The sequence below is a fragment of the Dermacentor albipictus genome, chromosome 5 (assembly GCF_038994185.2).
Source record: "Dermacentor albipictus isolate Rhodes 1998 colony chromosome 5, USDA_Dalb.pri_finalv2, whole genome shotgun sequence".
In the NCBI taxonomy this organism is placed as follows: domain Eukaryota; kingdom Metazoa; phylum Arthropoda; class Arachnida; order Ixodida; family Ixodidae; genus Dermacentor; species Dermacentor albipictus.
This window is the reverse complement of record NC_091825.1, coordinates 37258293-37280416: the sequence shown is the minus strand read 5'-3', so window position 1 is coordinate 37280416 and position 22124 is coordinate 37258293. Positions and strand designations below refer to the sequence as shown.

The 22124-nt window shown below is 45.5% G+C and overlaps 1 protein-coding gene across 1 annotated transcript in view; it reads right to left on the bottom strand.

Annotated features, from left to right (window-relative positions):
- Positions 1-21776, bottom strand: part of LOC135909533 (uncharacterized) — a 44324-nt gene extending 22548 nt beyond the window's left edge. Inside the window, exons 1-4 of the mRNA XM_065441516.1 lie at positions 21639-21776; positions 20821-20975; positions 12879-12946; positions 3822-3905 (exon numbers count right to left, since the gene is read on the bottom strand). Coding sequence (XP_065297588.1) covers positions 3822-3905; positions 12879-12946; positions 20821-20975; positions 21639-21737 — 406 coding nt within the window. The 5' untranslated portion in view covers positions 21738-21776. The remainder of the gene's footprint in view (positions 1-3821; positions 3906-12878; positions 12947-20820; positions 20976-21638) is intronic.
- Positions 21777-22124: the final 348 nt, after the last annotated feature.

Sequence of the window (22124 nt, the reverse complement as noted above, 5' to 3'; positions counted from 1 at the left end):
CACACTGCAGCAACAACACAAGAAGCAAGGACAGAAAACACAGCGAGTAGGCAGACTGAGAAGACGAGGTAGACCAGTGAGAAAGGCTTTAATGAGATGGAAGAGGCCTGCCCTGCCGTGTACATGAGTTAGTGCTTTGAATGAGATTGGTTTATGAAATTGTCTAATGACTTTCCTGAAAGAAAACTAGCAAAAGCAAATGCTAATATAATATAAAAGGACAGAAATAATGGTAAGCGCAAGCACGTATGGAAACAGGCACGTATTCACACACAAATGCGAGAACTAAGAAGAACTCCAACGTAAAGAAATCTGGGACATAGAAAAAAAATGACAAACGCAAGAAAACATACATTTACAAACAGACGCGGGTCGAGGTATTATAGGAGCGGGTTCACAAGCTGCTGTGCTTACCTTCTCATATGTTTTCTTTTTTAACCGTTCTCTTAATACTGTCTCGGGAAATTTTAATTGCATTCATGACATTAGTGCTCTCAGGCGCGTCCACATTTCACGACAGCGCTGAACGTCTTGACGTATGCAATTATAATGTTGTTCCCTAATTTCCCCCCACCGATAGAAGCATCTTTAACCGTGCAGTAACAACTTTTGAAACAAACGATAGATGTACGAAGCAGAAAAGGCCGGTGTGATAGGGCTTCTCTATCGGGCTACTACATAAGAAAACGCAATCGGCAACACTTATGCTCAGCTCACTTCTGAGCACACGAACATCGCGTAGTACGACCACTTCTACACTCAGTAACGCTGCAACACATCGCACATATAGCACGATTTGTAGCTCGCAAACGCACTTCATAACGGCAAGAGCACAGGTCGAACGTCGCGGTCACCACGGCGCATCGCAGCCGGCAAAACGGCTCATACGCAGTACAGCACACGCAGAATGGCAGCGATAACTAGGCGATAAAAACTTATCGCTACTAATCGTATCGTTACTTTTGGTAAGTTGCGAAGGGCTGGCGTTCACCACACCGCGGCAACGATCGGCATACACAGAGCAGAAACCAAACGTGTACGCTGGGTGCGCAAATCGGACGCTACTTATTTCGCCACGACTTGGACGTGTGACAGATGGAGTTCTCGTCTGCGACGCACACGCGAAGCATGGCACAAGAAATCACGAAGTCGACGGCTTGAAATATTTCTTCCGACGCTCTCGTAAACACAACACACACTTCCTGCGCTCCGTCTGTTTCTGTTGGCGATCGCACGCACTGATGAGGTCTGGAAGCGTACACCGGCTTGCTTCTTCCGATGACTATCTCCGTGGGTGCCACATATCTCTGGTAAAAATCACAAAAAGGAGAAAAAAATAGACTGCTTCTGACTCGGCTGTAGCCTAGGCCTTGCGTCCCCGCTTCACTTCGCTTCGAGCACGCGCCATGTTTGCTGTGACGACAGCCGAACTATCCGCCTCGAACCAGCCAATGAGAGACGAGCAGGCGGCCGGACGGGAAACTTGCGTCCGCTCTTCGCTCGCCAGTAGAGAGCTATCCGCACGCCACCGGACGAGGGCGGAACGGACGTGCGGAGCGACCATGTACGGGCCCTTACTCGGTGGCCCTGTAGCGTCCGTCATTTCTCAGAACTCGAAACTTCTTTCCTCTATCTGGAATTTTTTTCTATAACGCTGAACTTGGCATAATTAGTCCGGTGTGTGTCCTCCCTATGTCTGTGTCTATCTAAAGTGGACCGCTATTTCCAACATTGCAACCACCTAACATTCTTCGTAGCCTTGTGTGCTTCACACCATGAATTGCATGCCTGAGGTGTCTACGCCAAAAGAATTCCTTAGAAACTGCGTGAGTTCTTCGGCTGCCCTAAAATCTTCTGGAAAAGACGTCGAACGTGAACGCAGGCAGTTGTGCGGAAGAACTAATAACCATAACTGTGACCATTTTTTAGACGACATAATAAGCTACCATCTCCTATTCGTCAAAATTTACAAAAACAGGGAACTATTTAGCATCTCCCATGCTCACGCATAACCCACATTAATATGGGCTTAGATCACAGCGGTCATAGAATTTTACATGCGTTTCAAGTTAGTGTGCCTGCTTGAGCAATGTGAAAGTGTTATGCGGTTCATAAGGTAGAAAATCTAGCGTTGGCGTTGTTGGCGCAACCACGCCATAGTCCAAAAAAGGCTCCAAACCCTCGACATATGTTAGGAGTCGAGCCCATGAAATTTAACGTTTTTTAAGGCGAAGTTTATTAAGCCACATTTATTGAGAAACTTAATTAAGCCATTCAAATCCACGACCTTTGGTTAGAGCTGAACCCTCGATTTTTGGTGTTAATAAGGCCGAAGGTACTTAAGACACAGTGAATTAAGGTACAGTTGAAGCACTCGAAACCACGACCTTTGGTGGGCGTCGAAATGTTGACCGTCGGTGTTGAATAAGGTGATTATAATTGACGCGCAGTTAAGGTAGGGTTCATTGAAGCACTCGAACGCATGACCTTTGATGCAAGTCAAACCCGCGACCTTGCATTGTGAGCACCTTGTAACGAACATCATTTGTCACGTCGCGGTTCTTATGCTAAAGTGTCCCGCTCTCGTCACGTGACGGCGCCAGTAGGGCCACCGGACTTCGCCACACGTTTTCTGACGTGGCTGCAATGCTTTTGCATTCATTGAAGTAGCGGTATCTAAGTGCCCCCTAGAACGTTTTCGTTGAAATTGATCTTTCTTGGAAAGAGCTTCTTTTGGTCAGTACGACAAAATACAGAAGGTGCACAATGTTACATCCGTGTTAACTGTTCGTCGTAGTAAAACGCATTCTCATACCTAAAAAAATATCTGCGGGAGCGCCTATTCTTACTGTTTAGCAACAGTGCCATTAAGGCCAACTAAAAATAATGCTTTTTTCGCTAAGGCGATTACTTCATTCAAAGTAGGCACTCTGCACGTATTTGAGGAACCTGGGAAAATAAACGCTTATATGCTTATATGTTGAAATTATGGGACATCACTTGAAATGCGCTTACGTTATGAAAATCTTTATTTACAAGCTTGCATACATATTGAAGTGTGCCACCGGAAGCAGCGTCCAAGCGTTGCCGCACAGCGTAAAGAATGTGTACTCATAAAGTTGTAGACTTTGCCTAAGCCTTTGCTAAAAGAGTGTGCCCAGCAAGCGCAGCGAGAAAATGTTTATTTAGAGAAGGGGCGCACATAATGAGAAGACCAGTTTACCCTAAAAAGCGTCTAGGGGGTCACCCTGCAAAGCGGAAGCGATAATAGAGAAATTCGAGAGAAGAAAAATGTGCCCTAATTGACGCGCGAATCGGAATCGCTGTTTCTTCGAAGGCGATCGCGTGGGCACTTTTATTTAAACATAAAGATTAGCGCATTTTACACCTCGTGTGCCGGTGCACGGCGAATTTTATAAAATATATTTTTTTTTCATGAAATCCCTGTCGCTCAAATGTAATGGCCTTCATTCTTGAATCCTACAATACTAACATTTTTTTTCATCTCAGCATGACGATGTATTGTGTGCGGTTTAATACTTTGACAACTTGAAAGTGCTGTTTTTAACGATCGCCTCCACTTCTTCGAAGTTTTGGATCCAGAAAGCTTAGCCTGAGTTGCTGGCAGTTTTTTTAACATACCTGTCATTTGTTCATGGCATAGATCTTGCCAAATTTATGCATGCCTTTCTTACCATAAGTGCGCAATAGTACAGTATACTGTACCATTGCACAACTTATTAGTATACTAATAATGGTAATGGTAATCTTTGTACTGCGTTGAGCCCGCTTTTAATAATGGTAAGACAGGACATACTTACTTTCGTTTTCCCCATAATACTTAAAGATGGAGCATGTTTTGTAGTCACTGTACAGGCTTTGGGCTGTGTAGTTGTGACCTGTGTCTGTAAAAGAAACGGCAATATCGTATGTAAAATCGGTTAATAGAGAATTTATTGATTTTCAAAAACTAACAGGATTCATGGGAAACAAGTTCTTAACATAAACCCTACATTAGAACTGAACTCGCCGAAATTACAGGACATCAGCAATCATTAGCGCCGAAATGTTGACCCTCATACTATGGCGAAAAAAAAACAAAAGGCTCTGGATATTACCCGGCTGAAACAATGCTGTTGTTTGGTCGTATGTAGAATTGTTGCTCTCCTTCACACATACACAGCTCTTCTTTTGCCTACGTATGTTGCGTGTTCAATCGAGTTATCAATCATATTGTTTGTTACGTTCTTATGTTTCGCTGTGATTGGTATACCAACCATTCCGTTAGGGAAATACACGAGGTTGGGAATATAATAATAATAATAATAATAATAATAATAATAATACATGTATTGCCAATGATCAAATCAGTACATTCATACAGGCCTCCCAAAGCCTCTGAAGGCTTGAGCGGCAGCGCCTGGCAGGCAGCAAAACCATACACGGTACATTGATAGACCACTTATAAGTAGCGAACTCAAGTATAGAACACCAAAAAAGGTTATTAGAATTTATAGTGTCTATGAAAAGAAATTTAATGGAGCATAATGGAACACAGAAGTGCAGCAATGTGTGTGAACAAAAATTACCATGAGGTAATGCACAACCACATACCAGACTGACCGTCATGGTGCAAAGGAATTGCACAATCACATGCACGAACACAAGCAATAACGGTAAATAAACGGAACAAGTACGCCTTAGCAGTCTCTTTAACTTATATTTCGTTTTTGCACAGAAGGTGCTGTGCGGTAATTTATTGAAGGAGGTGGGCACATAATGGGCCCGGGCTCTAGTGCCGTACCTTGTGGAACAACGTGGCCTCCAAAAGGGGTCCCCGGGCCTTAAGCATCGGGAAGCTGTGTACGGAACTAGGAATTGACTGGACCAGAAGTGTTTCAAAACAACCGTTTGCATTAAAAGCTCGTTGAAATTTGGTATCGAAAGTACTTTGAAACGGTCTGTGCCAGCATTCAGGTTCAGATCATAAGATATGTTTTTTAAGAGGGAGTGCAGTATCGCATTTATTCTGTTGTGTCAGCGGACAGCACAGTGCCCGTAAATTGTTATTCCATACCGGTGTAGACTGTAGCCTAACGCATGTGTTATAGTTTTCTTTACTGATAAGGGTATGTAGTATCTTATATTGCACAGTAGACTAGATATGGCGCGAAGTTTTTTACAAGCGTAAGTAAGGTGGCTGGTCCAAGAAAGGTCGCTGTCAAGATATAAACCAAGATATTTTACAACAGATGAGTACTGTAATGGTCTACAAGAACAAGCTCAACAATCTGAAGAATGCAAAACAAGAGGATAGTCAAGGGCTACCTTCCTTAAAGGATTATGGAAGCAGATTAATTGCGTCTTAGATATATTTATAGTAATTAGGTTGTTTCGAACGGTTGTATCAGCTCTTGTTGCAGCAGACTGTAAAGAAGCAATCGCAGCATAGTAGCTGTGGGCAGAAGTTACGATCATCGTGTCATCGGCGTATTGATAAAGAGAAACGGGTATCACGCTAGAGAGATCATCTACAAAAATATTAAATAATAACGGGCTGAGTAGAGATCCCTGCGCAACTCCAGCATTAATAATGGATAATGCACTATGAACTTGCCCAACTGAGACGACCTGACGCCTACCCCGAAGGAATTTTGCTAACAACGGCCAGAAAGCACCCCGAAATCCTAACAAGAAAAGCTTATTTAACAGCAGACCATGATGAACACTGTCAAAAGCCTTGCTACAATCAAGAAGGAGCGCAGAAGCAACTTTATTATTATCGAAAGCTATATTCAACTGATCGGATAAATCTTCCAGAAGTGTTTGAGTGCTTTTGCTAGGTCAGAAACCATACTGACTAGGCGACAAAATGCTCTGGGCGTCCAGAAAGCTTGTCATTGTTAACAATAAGTGTTTTTCAAGTATTTGAGCGATAGAAGGCAGAATTGAAACGGGGCGATAATTTTAACTTTTATTACGCGCGCCGCTTTTATAAATAGGTGTAACTTTTGCTGTTTTCAGTATAACAGGAATTTCACCGCTTGAGATTATGTGATTAAGTAGCGCTAGCAAGACTTCTTGGACGTATTCATATGTTCTGCGCAGCTCATTAATGGAAATGCCGTCAATTCCAGGAGATTTATTGCATATTAAATTGAATATAATCGATCTTAGCTCTTCCTGAGAAATTGAAGGCAGATACAGCGATTCACTAATGCTGTGACGCAATGTGCACAAATCTACCTGTAAGTCTGTGTTTCTCATTACACTAGAGAAGTGATTATTAAACTCATCAGAAATATTCTGTCTGCCGCTGGATAAACTGGAAGGAAAATGATTCATTATATCAGCGCGCGTATTAGTGCCTCTATAGCTGTTAATTAGCGACCATGTTTTCTTACTACTGTAACTAGCGCCTTTAAATTTGTCTCGAAAATGCATTCGCTTTGCGGAGCGGGTCATGGCAGTCACTTTATTTCTGAGCTCCTTAAATTGGGCCCGTAGGTCTGCACAATTCGGGGCACGCTTGCATTGGGCCCACAGTAAGTCTGTTTCTTTTATTGGAGCGAGTATGTCAGACGACATCCACTTATGTCCACGCTACGTTCTTTGATATGCACTGTTCGGGTAGCACTTTCTTTTTAGTCTTTGAACACTTCTACGAGTTTATCATATATGGCAACAGGAGACTCTATTGCTAAAATAGATTTCCAGTCATATTGAGCCACCAGATTATCAAATATTTTTGGATCAAGCACTGAAATTAGTTTTTTGGAATCTGTGGGTGCTGTCGCAGTATCTGGATAACTCATTGAGGCAAAAAAATAAACGAACCGATAACCGCAATTGACGAACCGATAATTTTTTTTGCATATTGACACCCACACTTGTTTATGTTTCTCCGGTCAACGCGTTTCACCGGCTAGCAAATGTTAAACTCTATCGTTCAGCACAAGATACGCCGGCATGATTTGCAACTTACGTGAACGTTGTCATACAGTTGATGTGCTGTTTACGTTCTCGCTGCACCATCTGTTATCAGATCGCATGTGCGACATGAATTGTGTAGTAGTTTCTGGAAACCAGACGGGCACGAGCGATTACAATAGAATGTTCGATGAGTGATGTACAAAAGCCGACGTGCTTCAGCGGGTTTAACCGCTGATCAGATTCCGGTGATCGCCGACTTTGTTTGCCATTGTCATAGGGGGCAGAAATTCGCCAACTAAAAGTTAGTTTCATTACGCACAGTTTTGATATTGTGTTCTCCACGTGGCATGTGGGAGACGTGCCAATGCGTTCATGAACCAAACGCCCCCGCAAAGCCGCGATCCAAGCATGACATCCGAGGACAACGTCAACGCCGCCACGGACAACGGAGCTAGCCGCAGACTGCAAGGTCTGCCCCTGTAGCAGGGACTGTGGCCTGAGACGACGAGGAACATCGTGGCCAAGGCAGCAATCAGAATGGCAGCCCCCGCGTCCCCCACTTTGCTTCACCAACCCAGGCAGTGACCTACCTTCCGTGGAACTTCGTCGGAGGATCCAGAAACCTGGCTGGAGGCTTTCGAAAGGACCTCAGCCTTCAACAAGTGGGCTTCTGAGGATAAGCTATGCTATTTGTTTATTTTCTTAAAGATGCCGTGAGGACATGTTTCGAGAATTGGTAGTCCACCCGTACAAAATGGGACACGTTGCGCAGTAAATTCCTGAGCACCTACATGAGCGTTGTCCGAAAAGAAATGGCCCAAGTTCTTTAGGAAGCCCAAGTGAAGCTACCTAACGAGAATGTTGCCATCTTTACACAAGAAATAAGTCATGTATTCTGCCACACTGACCCAGAAACGTCTGACAAGGTGACCGTACGCCTACACATGCATGGTGTGAAGCAAGAACTTTTCGCCTGAAAGTGACGAAACCAACCGAAGACCGTAAAAATATTTTTTTTGAGAGGCTACTGACATCAACAAAGCACTGGAAATGTGGAACCGGCAAATAAAATGCCGTACAATCTAAGCAAACTGCGCCGAAGGTTGATCACTGGGCACCGACGACCTGCGTCAGACAATCAGTGCCGCCATGCGTGAGGATCTTCAAAAGTTGTTCCCTTCATCACAGCCTCAAGTGGCTTCGATTGCCAAGGTCAAACTCGAGGAGATCCAACAGTCACTCAGGGTCCCTCAATTGCCGCAGCCTCAGCCAGAAGCGATCACGCACGGTGCCGTAGCCCACTGTCACATCCCCTCCCCGCGCCCGCACCAGGGTCCGGTAACGCTGCAGTTCCGTAGACCACCACCGCTGCCGCCAGCATGCCCACGAGTCGCCCCGCGCAGCATTCCAAGCAAGACTGACGTTTGGCGTGCTCCGACTACCGCCCGCTCTGCTATCACTGTGGGGAATCCGGCCATGTCTACCGCCGATGGCCATACCACGACATGAGGCGACGAGGGTTCGCCGTCAAGGCTCCGTGCCCGATGCAAGGTGAACGCCCTTTCTATATCCCCTACTACCTCGCCGCGACTCAGTGGAGCTCTCGATGACCATCCCGTTCAGCATCACCAGGCCACTAGCTGTCGCTGCTGCGCAGACCATACACTGGCCCTGGCCGGGACCAGTCCGTCAGCCCATATCCGGAAAACTAAAGGTAGCAATCCACGGTACACTAAACAGCACGAAGCGGTACTTGCAACTGATGATTTATTACCGTCAGTACTGCTTTGTGTTGTCTGTTTCATCAAATCCCGTGTTTTCTTCCGGTAACTTCCCAAAATCATGAATATCCAAGTGGCCTACACACACACTTTGCTATGAAACATGTGCTTGTTGCGAAAGACCCGAGGATGAACCTCCTTGTTTGGAGCTGTTTAAAGAAAGGCAAGCTGGCCTGTTCGACAAGCCAGTTAGCTTGTCAAATGGGCGTATTAGGCTTCTAAAACATACTTGTCGAATAGGCGCTGGTATAAAATATTACATATATGGCGCTCATCAATGAACTTCGTTCAGCTCAACTTAGATCACTGGCTAGCTATGTGCCACACTACAACGAACCTCTTTAAAGGGACCCTGAAACGCTTTTGATGATTTTTTACAAACGTACTGAGTCGTTAGAGTAGGTCCTTCTGATCATTAATTGACACATATAAGTGCTCTGCGTAAAGTGTGTAATTTATTAAAAGGTTTTAAAAATGGACATCGCTGCCGATCGCAGTGCACTGCTCGGCGGAATTTTAAGCCGCCCCTACCCATATGACCGAAATCACCCATATGACGTCAGTCGGGCGAGCTATCCGATTGGCTGACCAGGGCGCGTGATCGATAATTTTTCTAACTTCATGGTAAACAAATGATCTTCGTAATAGCTGGAATGCTAGTTAATTTGTTTTTTTAAAAAGAAAGTAGCATAAAGAGAATGCACAAGAAAACTTTTTCAGTACACTTAGGCACTTCCGGCACACAGCAAGTGTTGTCTGCTTGTGTTACAACGTACTCCATTTCGACGAGAGCTCCGCGGTCAGAGTTGGTCTCAGTCTTTTCGCGAGCACTACGATTCGACTTTGTTGCCTTGTAGACTGCAAACGTAGCGACTGGCAATGTGTCAAGCTGCGACATCGTGTCCCTCTGCAAGGAAGCGTACGAGCGAACTAGCTGCGGCGCATCAGACTGCCGCTATACGATCGGCGCCAGGAATTGCGCGTTTGTGGCCGTCACTTTACACCGGAAGATTACTAACGCAATAGCGTTTCGCGAGTCCCGTATTAGGGCAAACATAAGCGCAAGAGGACAGGGTCTGGCCGCTTGACTGTGCCGTAACGGGATGAGCCGAGATGAGCTGAAGGGCAAATGTGAATGGTCTGCACGGTGCAGCCACCTGGTGGCATAGAGCTAAACCATACACAGTAGCAGCAACGAAGCGTATTCTTCTTTGCTGCTGGTGCGTATTTTTCGCAGGAGTGCAATCATCAACACGTTGTTTTTATAAATGTTTAAAATGTTTTATACTTGGTTAGAGCAATAGTAGCGCTTTGTTAGGCTGGTTAAGCGCTGCGCCTACAATTGTCTGGACCGTGCAGACCGATCAGGCCGCTCACGTACGTCTACGCCAAAGTTCCTTCATCAGCTTGAGTTTATGCCTCCAGTCATTTGCAGAAATGACCAGCTTGCCTGTGGTTAACGGAATACCAGACACGTTCGGCGCTACGACAGAATGCTCGCAACGCACGCTGCTTCGATAGCTCTCGCTTGGAGTCGACAGCCAAGCGGCTAGCGGAGAGGTTTCGCGCGGGCGGGCTCCAAAACAAACGGAAGTGAACGATGTGACGTCACATCGTGACGCGGGACCAGTGAAGGCGGAGCTTAGCCCCGCTCACTCGGCGAACGAGTTGAGGAGGAAAAGCATGGCTGGGGAGGAGGGTAACTTCTAATCGCTTGTAGCTCTATTAATACGTAACGCTTCACTTAAATTGTGGTGCGAATGTTCTACTTAAGCTGTACCCTACGCGTCTACAAAATTTGTCCGAACCGTTTCAGGGGCCCTTTAATGTTTCGTTCCTACTTTCCTCTCAAGTGTCATTGCAGGGGAATAATTAGGTCCGCTGGTTTCCTACTTTAGTTCCACTGATGGGCAATTCGAATTCAACTGTTTTGAACAACCCAAAAGGCACGGGGTCACTCATTACTTTATGCATCTTCCTACTACTGCAGCGACATTCCTTTGCATAGCTTATAGTTGGTAGTCACCAACGTAAGACAATGGGTCTCGTATTGTGCGTAGCCCACTCGAAGCCACCTTAATCTCATGCCTCAATCAACGCCTGTTGGCATAGCCTTGTGGGAAAATATCACTGACCCATGTTATGGTTTGCCGAGATATCAATAAGATAACCCTCTCCGCCACGTCTTTTGATGATTGCTTCAAAGCCAGAACAGTTTCGATAGCACTGCCTCACTATGTTACCCGTTACCAGAATCTATGTGAAAATCAATCCACCTGACACCAAGCCGATCCGTATCCACAGCGGCCATAAGGATGACGTTTCGCATTAGTGATGTTGTCGTATGCAGTCTGCGCTTCTAAGCAGCTTCTGATATTTCTGAAAACTCGCCGTGCTAATTTATAGGCTTTGCCGTTGCACTGATAAATAAGCGCGAGGGTGCTGTACGAGATCTCGGCCACGGCGGTGCTATTTCGAAGGGGTGAAATGCAAACACGGCAGTGTCCATGCATTGGGTGCACATTGAACAACTCCAGCTGGTCAAAATTCTCCTGGCGTCCTAAACTAATGCGTATCTCATAACCATACTGTAGTGTTGTCACGTAAAACGACTGCATTTATTTTTGTTATTTCGAGAAATCTGCCCTTAAGCTGTTAACGAGATCTCTGTTTTCTCACTTCCGTCGCCTTTACTGCTGACCGCTGTTATGCCCAGTTTCATTTTTGACAATGCCGTCAACCACGTCTCTTGAAGCCGGAATTCTAGAAAGTGCCACCTGTGAAGCTGATCTTGTGTTATTGTATTTACCTGTACTCCTCTAATAACATGCACTTGCATCGCAGCCTTCTTGACATTCAAGTGAATGGCATTCTTGGCACCGCACTTGACAACGGAGCAGACTTGTTGGGTATTAGCGCGCGTCTTTCCTATCGTTCTAAAAATTGTTGCACAGACCATCAAACTTTAATGTCATTGCCAGGAAATAGCTTATGCAGACCGCAGAAATCAAATGAGCACAGCAGCCGTGCGTCGTAAGCGTACCGCTGTCATCTATAATTGTGTTTGATCATGACGGTACAATATCAATATCATGCAATGTCATTATCATTCGTCGATAAGTATTGATAGGAGAGATGAGAGCGTGACGGCAACAGTGTGATTAGACAGACTTGATGAATGTGACCACAACGGTATCATGACAGCGTGAACACGAGGGCAGGATAACGACGGCATGACAAAGGCAGCTCAGCTCCGCTTTCTTTTCTCCGCTTGTTTACTCCTCATAGACGAGATTTTTATTCTGCCATTCACTTTGAAAATAGGCAGATCCTAAGCAATATGGGAGCGGGTCTAAGTGAAGCGGTGCTGAGCCGGCATCTCGACAACAGACGCCCACGCACATCGACGACAAACGTGCCCATCAACCGCCAACCGAGGACGTGGAGGCACGACGCAGTGCCTTCAAGGACAAAAACACATAAGCTTTCATGCGTTACGAAGCTCTGACGCCTGCAGAACAAAGCGTTTGCGAATCAAAGGGCTTGTTGGCATCCCTTGGCAAATGCGAACTGCGACTCTTGTTTCGAGAATGCCCGTGCCCTATGCATCAGCGCCCTTACGTCTGTGGAGAATGTCCGGCCGCCGATTACCGCAATAGCACGCATAAGAGAAAAAAAATTGCGATTTGCTTTAAAAGTTTCTCTTGTCACCCACTACTCTGATAATGAGCAATGACGATTGCAGCACAGTTTCTTAAGTAATAGAAATGTGTACTTCCTGGATGAACAATGCTCATGGCTATACTGTCGCACTTTTTAAAGTCCGTGTAGAATACCCCGGGGAGATGACTCTTTTGCTTTAACTTTCTCACCGCTAAGTCAGCGCCCTATCGCGGCTTGAAGCATGGTAACTCTCGTGTACCGCAGTCCTTCATGCAAAATAATGCTGCAAGGAAAATATATGTTGTCACTTCGAGTTAATTTTTTTTTCTTTATCAGCCTTACTTACAAAGTGAGATGAGAACTGCAGCTGATTTTGACAGTGAGAACAAAAGATGAATGCATATTTCACCGGCAAAGCAAATGTTCTTGACGAGGGCTGTAGTTGACGGTGGTCGATGACGACTAATGAACTTAAATGTGGTTTCTTGTTTTTGTACTTACCATTGCTTTCTACCAGAGTGAGCACGTCTGGAGACGTTGTTTTACTGTAGTTCAAAGTGATATCCTTCCTGAAAAACAAATACATTAAGTTATTTTATCAGATTCCGAGCAAGCTAAGCATTGGGGCAACATTAGACAAAACACGGTAAACCAAGCAAGGACAATTTAAGCTACACACACGAGCGTAGAGAAAGAAATTCGGCCAGTTCGATCGTCTTGCAGCATTGTGACATTGTTTCTGTGGAAACTAGACAAAGCAGGAAGAGTGTGCGAAAAACGTTCTAACAACATAATTGCTTTTCCGGGATTCAGTGAATCCAGAAACTTGAAGCTACCCTTGACCAGCTGTGTCGTAAGGTATCAGACGTTCTCGGTTCATTTTAAAGTCACTCCGTTTAGTAATTCGTAAGTATGTATGCCAATAAAAAGGCGGTTTTCAACATTTCTTTCTACAAAAAGCGCCTTATGTGGGATGTTATGTGCAAAGGCTGACCGCACGTTTGAAGTGACCATTGGGAAAAAAAATCTAGCAAAATTAATCTCAGGGCGATAGCCGAGGTTAATGCGAAAACCATTGAAGCAATACAGCGAGTCAGCGTATCACCATAACCAACACAGGTGATGCATCAGGCGTGTACATCAGCAGGGCTTCTGTGTTGAGCTTCCGAACCCTAGGCTCGCTATGTCATTAGAGCCGCCATCCTGAAGTCCGTGTATCTTATCTGTGTCTGAATACATACTCTTACATGATTGTCGGAATACCTATGAGACGGGTTCAAGTCGAATTAATAGTATATGAGCATGTTACTCATCACGCGGGGATATAAATTCAGTCTCGAACCTATTTTTATCTACAAGGCGTTTATTGACATATTGATACGTTTCCTTCAATTACTATACCATTATTTCGCACTTAAGCATTGAAGTGCTAGCTAGGTTTGAAAGCTGAGAAGACTCTCTTATATCAAATCACATCACCTTATTAAAGCATAACAGAATGCTTTGGGGCGGAGAAAGAAATCATTTAAGAGGATGGACTTTAGCTGTGTTCCTCCTTATGCAAATAATAAAATATTATGAGCAAGATAAACATTTGATACAGTTGTTGTACGAATGTATTTGAGAATCAGTAAAAAAATACTTTCAGTATTAGTTACGAGCAAATATTGCACTAATGCGATTAGAATTCAAGCTGCATAGCCATGCAAGTACTGATGAGTTCACCTTTATTGCAAATCTGTTGTAAGGATTCTGCGACTTGGGTTGTTTCTGTTCTATGCGACATACAGTATTTCTGGTAATGTGCCCCTTTGATATGGCACTGGCATGTCAAGGACAGCGAGGAGCATGACGGCATGGCCGCGACTGCATTACCACGACGCCATGAGGATGATCGAACGACGAAGAAGGAATGACGTGGTAGAACGACAGATGTGGCATGACGACGAGGGCGTGCGAATACTGAGGGGACAACTTTGGCCTGATGACCACAATATAAGACCGACAGCATGACAACATTATGGCGGACACCTGGTGACGAAGCTGTATGATGATGATGACCTGACCATGATGGCCTGGCTACGACGGTATTGAAGGAATGCACGACAGCGGCTGTATGACGACGACGCAAGGCTGACGATGGAATTGCGATATCGCATTATATTGCAGTTGAGTGGAGACGATTTATGATTACGATTGCATGACGACGGTGTGGGCAGTGTGGTGGCGACAATGACGTGGCCCCTACAGCATGGCGATAATATGACAAATCTGTAATGACAAAGATGCAAAGACCACAGTGGCATCATGAGCACAAGCACATAACTTGTAGACCACGCTGTTAGTAAAGTTGGGCCATTGGGCCGACGGCATGACGATAATGAAATAATAGAGAGAAAACATACTGTCACGCAGTAGTGACAGTAAATAAAGCAGCAAAACTGGGAACGACGCAACTAGCGTTTTATTCGGTGAACCTGTGCCCTCAAGAACAGGCTACACTCAAAAAATGGCCATAGCGGCAAAGAGTCGGAGATCGTCAAAAATTTGATCTGCCGGTCAAGCGCATCGCCTTTTATACGTGGGTCATCGGAGGTAACAGAGTAAGCGATGGTGCCCATGTTCCTTCCATAAAATTCTGCGCAATTAGCGTCGCACATGCAATCGAACTACAAAAGCTGCGGTGTAAACAGACAACGAGAAGAAAAATCGATAACATTCGAGAACCTTCCGATACAAACGGGTACGTTCCGCGATTAGCGATAATATTTGTTATCGCTAAAGGCTACGTGCTGCGTCCAGGTCACGACAACGTTGTAGCCGTAACATCGAGCCAGATCGCCGACGAAGACGCTCTAGTCGCCCCTTCTTCCCGCTGTACTTCTTGCTGAATTCTCATTACCACCTGTCTCGTCCGGTTTTCACGTGGCCATGCCTGCTTGCAACACGACCCCAGATCCTGTGATGCTGCCCAAAAAGATGACTGTGGCAACCCTCGCCGACACTCAACCTATCTCTATAGTGACGTTTTGCCCTTCTTTATCGTCAGCACAAACCTCAGGTTTGGATGATTCTTTCCCTCCTCCAGCCGTTCTTGGTTCTAACCTAACAGCTGCGCAGTCCGAAGCCTTACTGGTGTCTTGGCGAAGCACAAAGCCTGTTTCAATAGCTGTTCCCCTTTGTTGAGTGAAACTTCTGTGGCTACACACTGAATCGAAACCGATGGTTCCGCTGTAATACAACGACGCCCCTGTCATGTATCACCGCCTGAACGAAAGGTTATTGAACAACTGGTTGCTGACACGGTTGCGGGGAAGATAATACGACCCCGGGTCTTCTCCCATCGTTGTGGTAAGGAAAAAAAAGATGGATCCATTCGCTTTTGCGTCGATTATCAAGCGCGCAATAAGATCACACGCGAGGACGTATATCCAATACCTTGAATTAATGACGCTTACGACATGCTACAAGGGGCGGAGTATTTCTCCAGCCTTGGTCTTGGATCAGGATATTGGAAAATTCTGATGAACGAGACTGAGAAAGAAAAGACTGCATTCGCTACAAGAGATGGACTTTATAAATTTAGTGTGATGCCATGTGGCTTTTGTAATGCTACCGCCACATTTGAGCGCATGATAGGCAACTTACTTCGTGGACTGAAATGGAAGACGTGCCTTTGTTATCTGGATGATATTGTCATTTTTTCGTTTAACTTCAGCCAGCAGCTGCATCGATTTGACGAAGTTTCCAAGTGCCTTGCAAATCCTGGTCTGCAGATCAATACAAAAAAAATAGAAATTTGCGAGCAAGACTTTAAAAGTATTCCGCCACTTCGCCTGAATAGATGGCAGCTAGCCAGACCCAGAAAAGATTAGTGCTGTTCTCCAGTTTCCTCACCCCCAGCAACAAAAAGACCTACGTAGTTTGCTCGGCTTGGCGTCAGGCTTCGTCGATTTATACGCAACTTCGCTGCAATAGCACGCCTCTGCACAAGCTACTGTTTACCGGTGCCTCTTTCACATAGACTAATGACTGTGAGTCGGCTTTTAAGGCTCTTAAGGAACATCTTACTTCCTGACCAGTGCTTCGCCACTTTGATGATCGAGCCCTCATCATACTCCATACTGACGCAAGCGCACAAGGTATTGGCGCAGTACTTCTGGAACGTGATGCAGCCTCTAAAGAGCAAGTGATAACACATGACAGCCGAACACTTTTTCCAGCTGAGCTGAACTACACCAATACAGAGCAAGGGTGCCTGGCTATCGTTTAGTCGATTCAGAAATTTTGCCCATACCATTACGGCCGCTACTTCACCAACGTCACCGACCACCATGCTCTGTGTTGGCTGTCATTAATGAGAAACATATCAGGACGCTTAGGACGTTGGATACACCGCTTGCAGGAATAGGACTTTACAATAACATACAACTCTGGAAAAAGGCATCATGATGCAGACGCATTGTCTCGCTGGCCACTCTCGCTCTCTCTCGGTAACGCGCCGTCGTCTTCCCAACCGCGTCATTGCGATGAGGCGCCTGCCTCACACCAGCTCTCAATAACGTCCCTGGACGTTATCGAGAGCTGGTGTCAGCGTCATCGGACGCTTTCATCACGCTCTGACGTCGTCTTGCCTCAGAGGGCGGACTCCTACTATCGAACTCTCATGGATCGCCTTAGTGGGTTCGCCGAGCCACCCAACAATCGCTTGCGACGCCAACTTCGATAATTCCACCTTGAAAGCGGCGTGCTACATTGCTACATTTACCACCCAACAGGTCACCGGTGTGTCCCAGTTCTACGTCACTGCCTTCGCCAGCGAGTATTATAGCCACTTCACGACGACATCTCAGCTGGCCACTTAGGCTTGCAAAAGACTTGCGACCGCATCAAGACCTACTGCTTCTGGCCTGGCCTATCCACAACGATGTCCAAATACATTGCCTCTTTTGCCTCATGTCAGCACCGCAAACGCTTGAAATCCTTTCCTGCCGGTTTACTACAACCTTTCTTTGATAGCTGCCGTGACAGTTGTCGTTGCCGCCCCATAGCTGCCTAGTCTGACTGTTTAGCCCTGCTGCTAAGTTGCTTGCGACGGCCACGTTCTACGCCGTCACCACCACATCGCGCCGGGCCGCTATGTGGAAACAGGGAAGATGGCAGGCCAGCCTAGCACCAGCCCACTGATCTAGCTGGCCAGAGACTCGCCATCACATTCTGGAACGTCTCTGTTACCAGCACGAAGCACTGCACCAGGCTGCTATGAGAGCAGGCCACTGGTGCGCAGAAGAGCACAGCCATGAGCGAGATATCAGCCCAAATCCGCTGGCTTGCTAGATAGCTGGTCCCCAGTACTCGAACCTCAACCGCCGGTCAGCCAGCTGCGGTCCGAGCCTGATGCTTGCTCTCACGTACGCATGCTCTCCGCACGCCACTTCCTTGCTTGTGGCACGCGGTCTTCTTTCGTAATCACTGTCATTAATTCTCTTCTTGTTGCTGCACAATCAACATCACTCCAAGCTGGCTGTTCAAACACTTTGTCTTGTCGCAGCCACGTGCCACAATCCACGTGATCACAAGTGTCCCCCCCCCACTTAAGGTAGCTGTCCTAAACTATTCTAAACAACCTACGAGGAGGGTGCACATGAGCGTAGACAGGTGTGTACTCTCCAAGACAGTTCTTGGTCCGTAGAAACAAATGATGAGCACACATTAACCACAAAAACACGTCCAAAACTTCGGAACACAGTCCAAAGTTCTAACAATTATTGCCGCAAAGAAGTGACGCGGTTCATCCACAGCTTAAGTAATCCGCACCTACATTGTTCGAACCATTTTAAGATTGCACAGTAAATGAATTCTCCTGCATTAACAGATTCCTCCGTAAAAAAATGTTCTTTAAATGCTTGACCGACTGCAACTACTGCATTGGCTGATGGTCACACTGCTTAACAAAATGTTTGCCGCAAAGTAAATGTGGAACTTGTGAACAAACTATACAAGCGCTAAACACTCAAGGTCAATGGTGGAATAAAGTGTTTCTCTAGGCAGGAGTTCGCGATTAGCATAAGCAACGGGTGTAAACAGCGGGTGGTCTGCAGAAGTACAGCGCCTAGACTCGTATTTCAGGCGTCAGTGCGCAGCACGAAAGGCTTCGCGAGGTCCGGGGCTTCAAGTATTGAATTTGCGGGGAGCTTGTCTTTGACAATAAGGGAGCTTTCTCCTTGTTTCGGTCCCAAAGATACCGAATGGTATGGATCTTTTTTCTTTTGTAAATTCAATCAAGGGTTTGGTGATCTCGACGTAGTTGGGGATGAACTTTCTTTAAAAGCTGGTTAAGCCGAGAATCGACGGCAGGGCTTTCTTCGCAGTTGGTTTCTTAGCGGTTGAGATCTTGTTCTGTGTTTTTAGCATAGATTCTACTTTTGCACCTCCAATGTGGTGTCCGAGGAAGGGGAAAATATGTTGCCCTAATTTACACATTTATGCTTTGGTTGTGAGGTTGGCATCACGTATGCATTGGAAAACGTGTCGCCGAGCCTCAAAATGCATTTTCAGGTAGCAGTGGCAAAGAATTGCCTTTACTAATTCAAGCATGAAATAACTAGCCTAAGCAAGAGTTTTACTTGAGCATATTTCTTGTATATTGGGCCCTTTCTTTCAACAAAGCTTTCGCACCGATCCTGCCATTTCGTGCGTCAACCTGATTGCCGTCTCACCTTGCCAGTCTCGAGTGGCACCGGTCCTGTCTTTGTGTTCTTCTTCTTGAGTCCTGGTCTTCTGCACCTTGCCTTTACTAATTCAAGCATGAACCAACTAGCCCAAGCAAGAGTTTTACTTAATTGCATCGCATGCTGACGGCCGCAGCACCATCCGTTCGCTGAACAGTTCAGAAAACAGCTACAGAGGCATTCATAGATAGTCTTTCGCCTATCGCAGCTTAGCTCAGCGAAGTGCCCATAGATCTTTGACGTCTGCGGCGGTTGAGTTTGGCACACGCTCACAGAAGGAATGCCATCTACCGAATCATTGTCGTGAGTAACTTCTGACTTTGTGTTTTCGTCATCTACGGCGATGGCTATAGTTACTGATTGTGCGGGACTTCCCGCTTCTCGCACTCTCAAGTACACGGCTTGGGTCTGCCGTGTCTTTATTGAAACGATCCTTTCAAGGCCGTGAGTTTGTCGAGGTAACTTCACGTTTACTTTGAGCTCATGATCCTTTTTAATAATTACAAGGCAGACGGGCGCCTTTTACATACAACACACACTATACAGACTCGTTGCCGCTGCTTCGCTGCATTGCTGGGCTCTTCAGAACAGCTGGTAAGTTTAGGAGTGCCACGTCATACGCCGTCGCCAACACGCCGCATCTGGTCGCGATGTCGAAACAGGGGAGACAGCTAGCCGGGGTAGCAACAGGCCACTACTGTTACTGGCCAGCGGCTCACCAGTCACTCCTGCAACGTCTCCGTTCCCAGCACAAAGCACTGTACCAGGTCGCCATCATGGCAAGGCGCTGGTGCGCAGGAGAGTACAGACAGGAGCGAGTTCTGAGCCAAAGTCTGCACGGTAGCAGAACACCCGATCCCCAGTACCCGAGCCTCGACCACCGGTCAGCGACTTGCCTTTCGAGCCTACCGCTCGCTCTCACGCACTCCCGCTCTCCGCACGCCACTTCCTTGCTTGTGGGACGCGGTCTTCTTCCGTAATCAGCGTCATTAATTCTCCTCTTGTTGCTGCCACACAATCACCATCCTACCAAGGTGTCTGGTCAAACGCTTTGAAAGCTGGCTGGTTAAACACTTTGACTTCTCACAGCTGCATGCCACAATCCATATCATCACAGTATAACAGCTCCGCTGTATTAACTAGAATGTCTGGAATTTGTGCCAAGTACATCAACCTAATGTTTCCCTATACCTCCCAAAACATTGCAACAAAAATGTATTTTAGTTTTCCTTTCCGAGTAACCGTTGCAATTGTTCAAAACAAATAGAGGCAGAAATTGCTAGAAGTATTGTTGATTTCAGTTGAAATGCTTGTAAATTATTCATGTATGTTTATTGTTAACCTTCTAAATACAAGTAAAATCTGCACAGTATTTCCGTGTTAATCTAGGAAGGATAAACTTAAAGCCGGAACGTAATGAAAAATAAAACAATAAAATGATGTCATTAGATCAGCAGGAATCAGACAGTTAAAGTTCCATTTGTGTCGCAGCTTTCCGCATGAAAATGTCAAAGCTATGCTGATTAGGCACTTTAAGGCATAGAATGAAGTCGGCTGGGAAGACGCATCAGCAAGTGAAAATTCCTCAAGCTGTTTTTGCCCTACAGTGGACAGACAAAAAAATAGAATGGAGTTAATGCCTTATATGTTTGCTTTCATAGATAGTTTGGTCACTCAGTGGGCACTAAAGGTTGCAGAACAAACGGACGTACTTTTCTTTCCCTGTGATGCCAGGTACATGGAATGTGTATTGTAGTTCCCCGGCGTCTTCATTATAGTACGTAAGGTCGGCTGTTGAACATAAAAGTGATGTGTCTTCGTCATTCGATGAAAACCCTGCGAATGTGTGTTGCAGTTTTGCAATGACCTGTAACAAAAGCGAACTGAAGTTAAGGAGCTGATAGGTGAAGCATTATTGGTGTAGTGTGAGCCAGGGTGGCCTGTCATGACTGCCAATGTTTGGATAGGTACGACTGTCTATGTGAGTTACTTGTCGTAGTTTAGTCGAATAAATAATATGTATTGATGGGTAAACGTGTCCAATTATTGCCCAGGTAACCGTACACGCCCAATAATACTCTTACTTTCTTTACGACATTGGAGAAAAGGGTTCACTTTGCAGCAATAGGCAATTTGACCCGTTTGTGACCCATTTCTATTTCAGCGCAAGTGCATGGTGTGAAACATTTTAACGAACTGAGTATTTGTAAGCGTGACCTAATCATTTTTTCTTTAAAATGGTACATTGCGCCATATATGCTTGCGAAAAACAAAATTTCACTAAAAAGTGTGCATTAAGCCACACATTAGATCTCATCTAATTTCCTACGATCGACAGAGTTGTGTTCTAGGTATACTTTTATGTTCATTTGGATATCCCAAATTACATTCTTTGTGACATATAGTATCAATGATTTTTACCCATTATGTGTGCTATGAATATGTGAGAGTACAATTCAATTTCAGTTATTTAAAGCACTAAACCAGTGCCCGATATTTTACTGAAAAAGTATGACGACGTCAAAATTACCTCAAAAGCGTCGGTCTCATAGGATCCACATTCCTGCTTTGCCAGTGCAGGCACCAAAAGTACAGCGGCGATGATCACTTGCGCAGTTGCTTTAGTCATCGCAATTAAAAAGCAGCCGATGTATACCGCCTAGCTATTCGTGCGGAGCGCCGTGAGATTGAAAGAGTACTGGCGTCTGTATATATAGGAAAAGAGAAATATAATCGCTCGCATAGTTCGCTGACCTCGATCACGTGAAGCTTAGAACAGCTGCTAGTTGTGCCTGTCGTACACGCAGGCACTCATATAGAGGTATAGATACAGGCAAGCTGTTTCATGAAGATTGATAGTTGCACTGTTAACCTTGACATGCCTAAGCAGCCAAATAAAGCTTTTGGCTTTACTGTCGAACGCCGTTAGAACTTATGCGCATTCAACAAGATCACTTGGTATAACGATGAGTCAGAACATTAACTTGTCTTTCGCATACACATGTAAGGATACAGA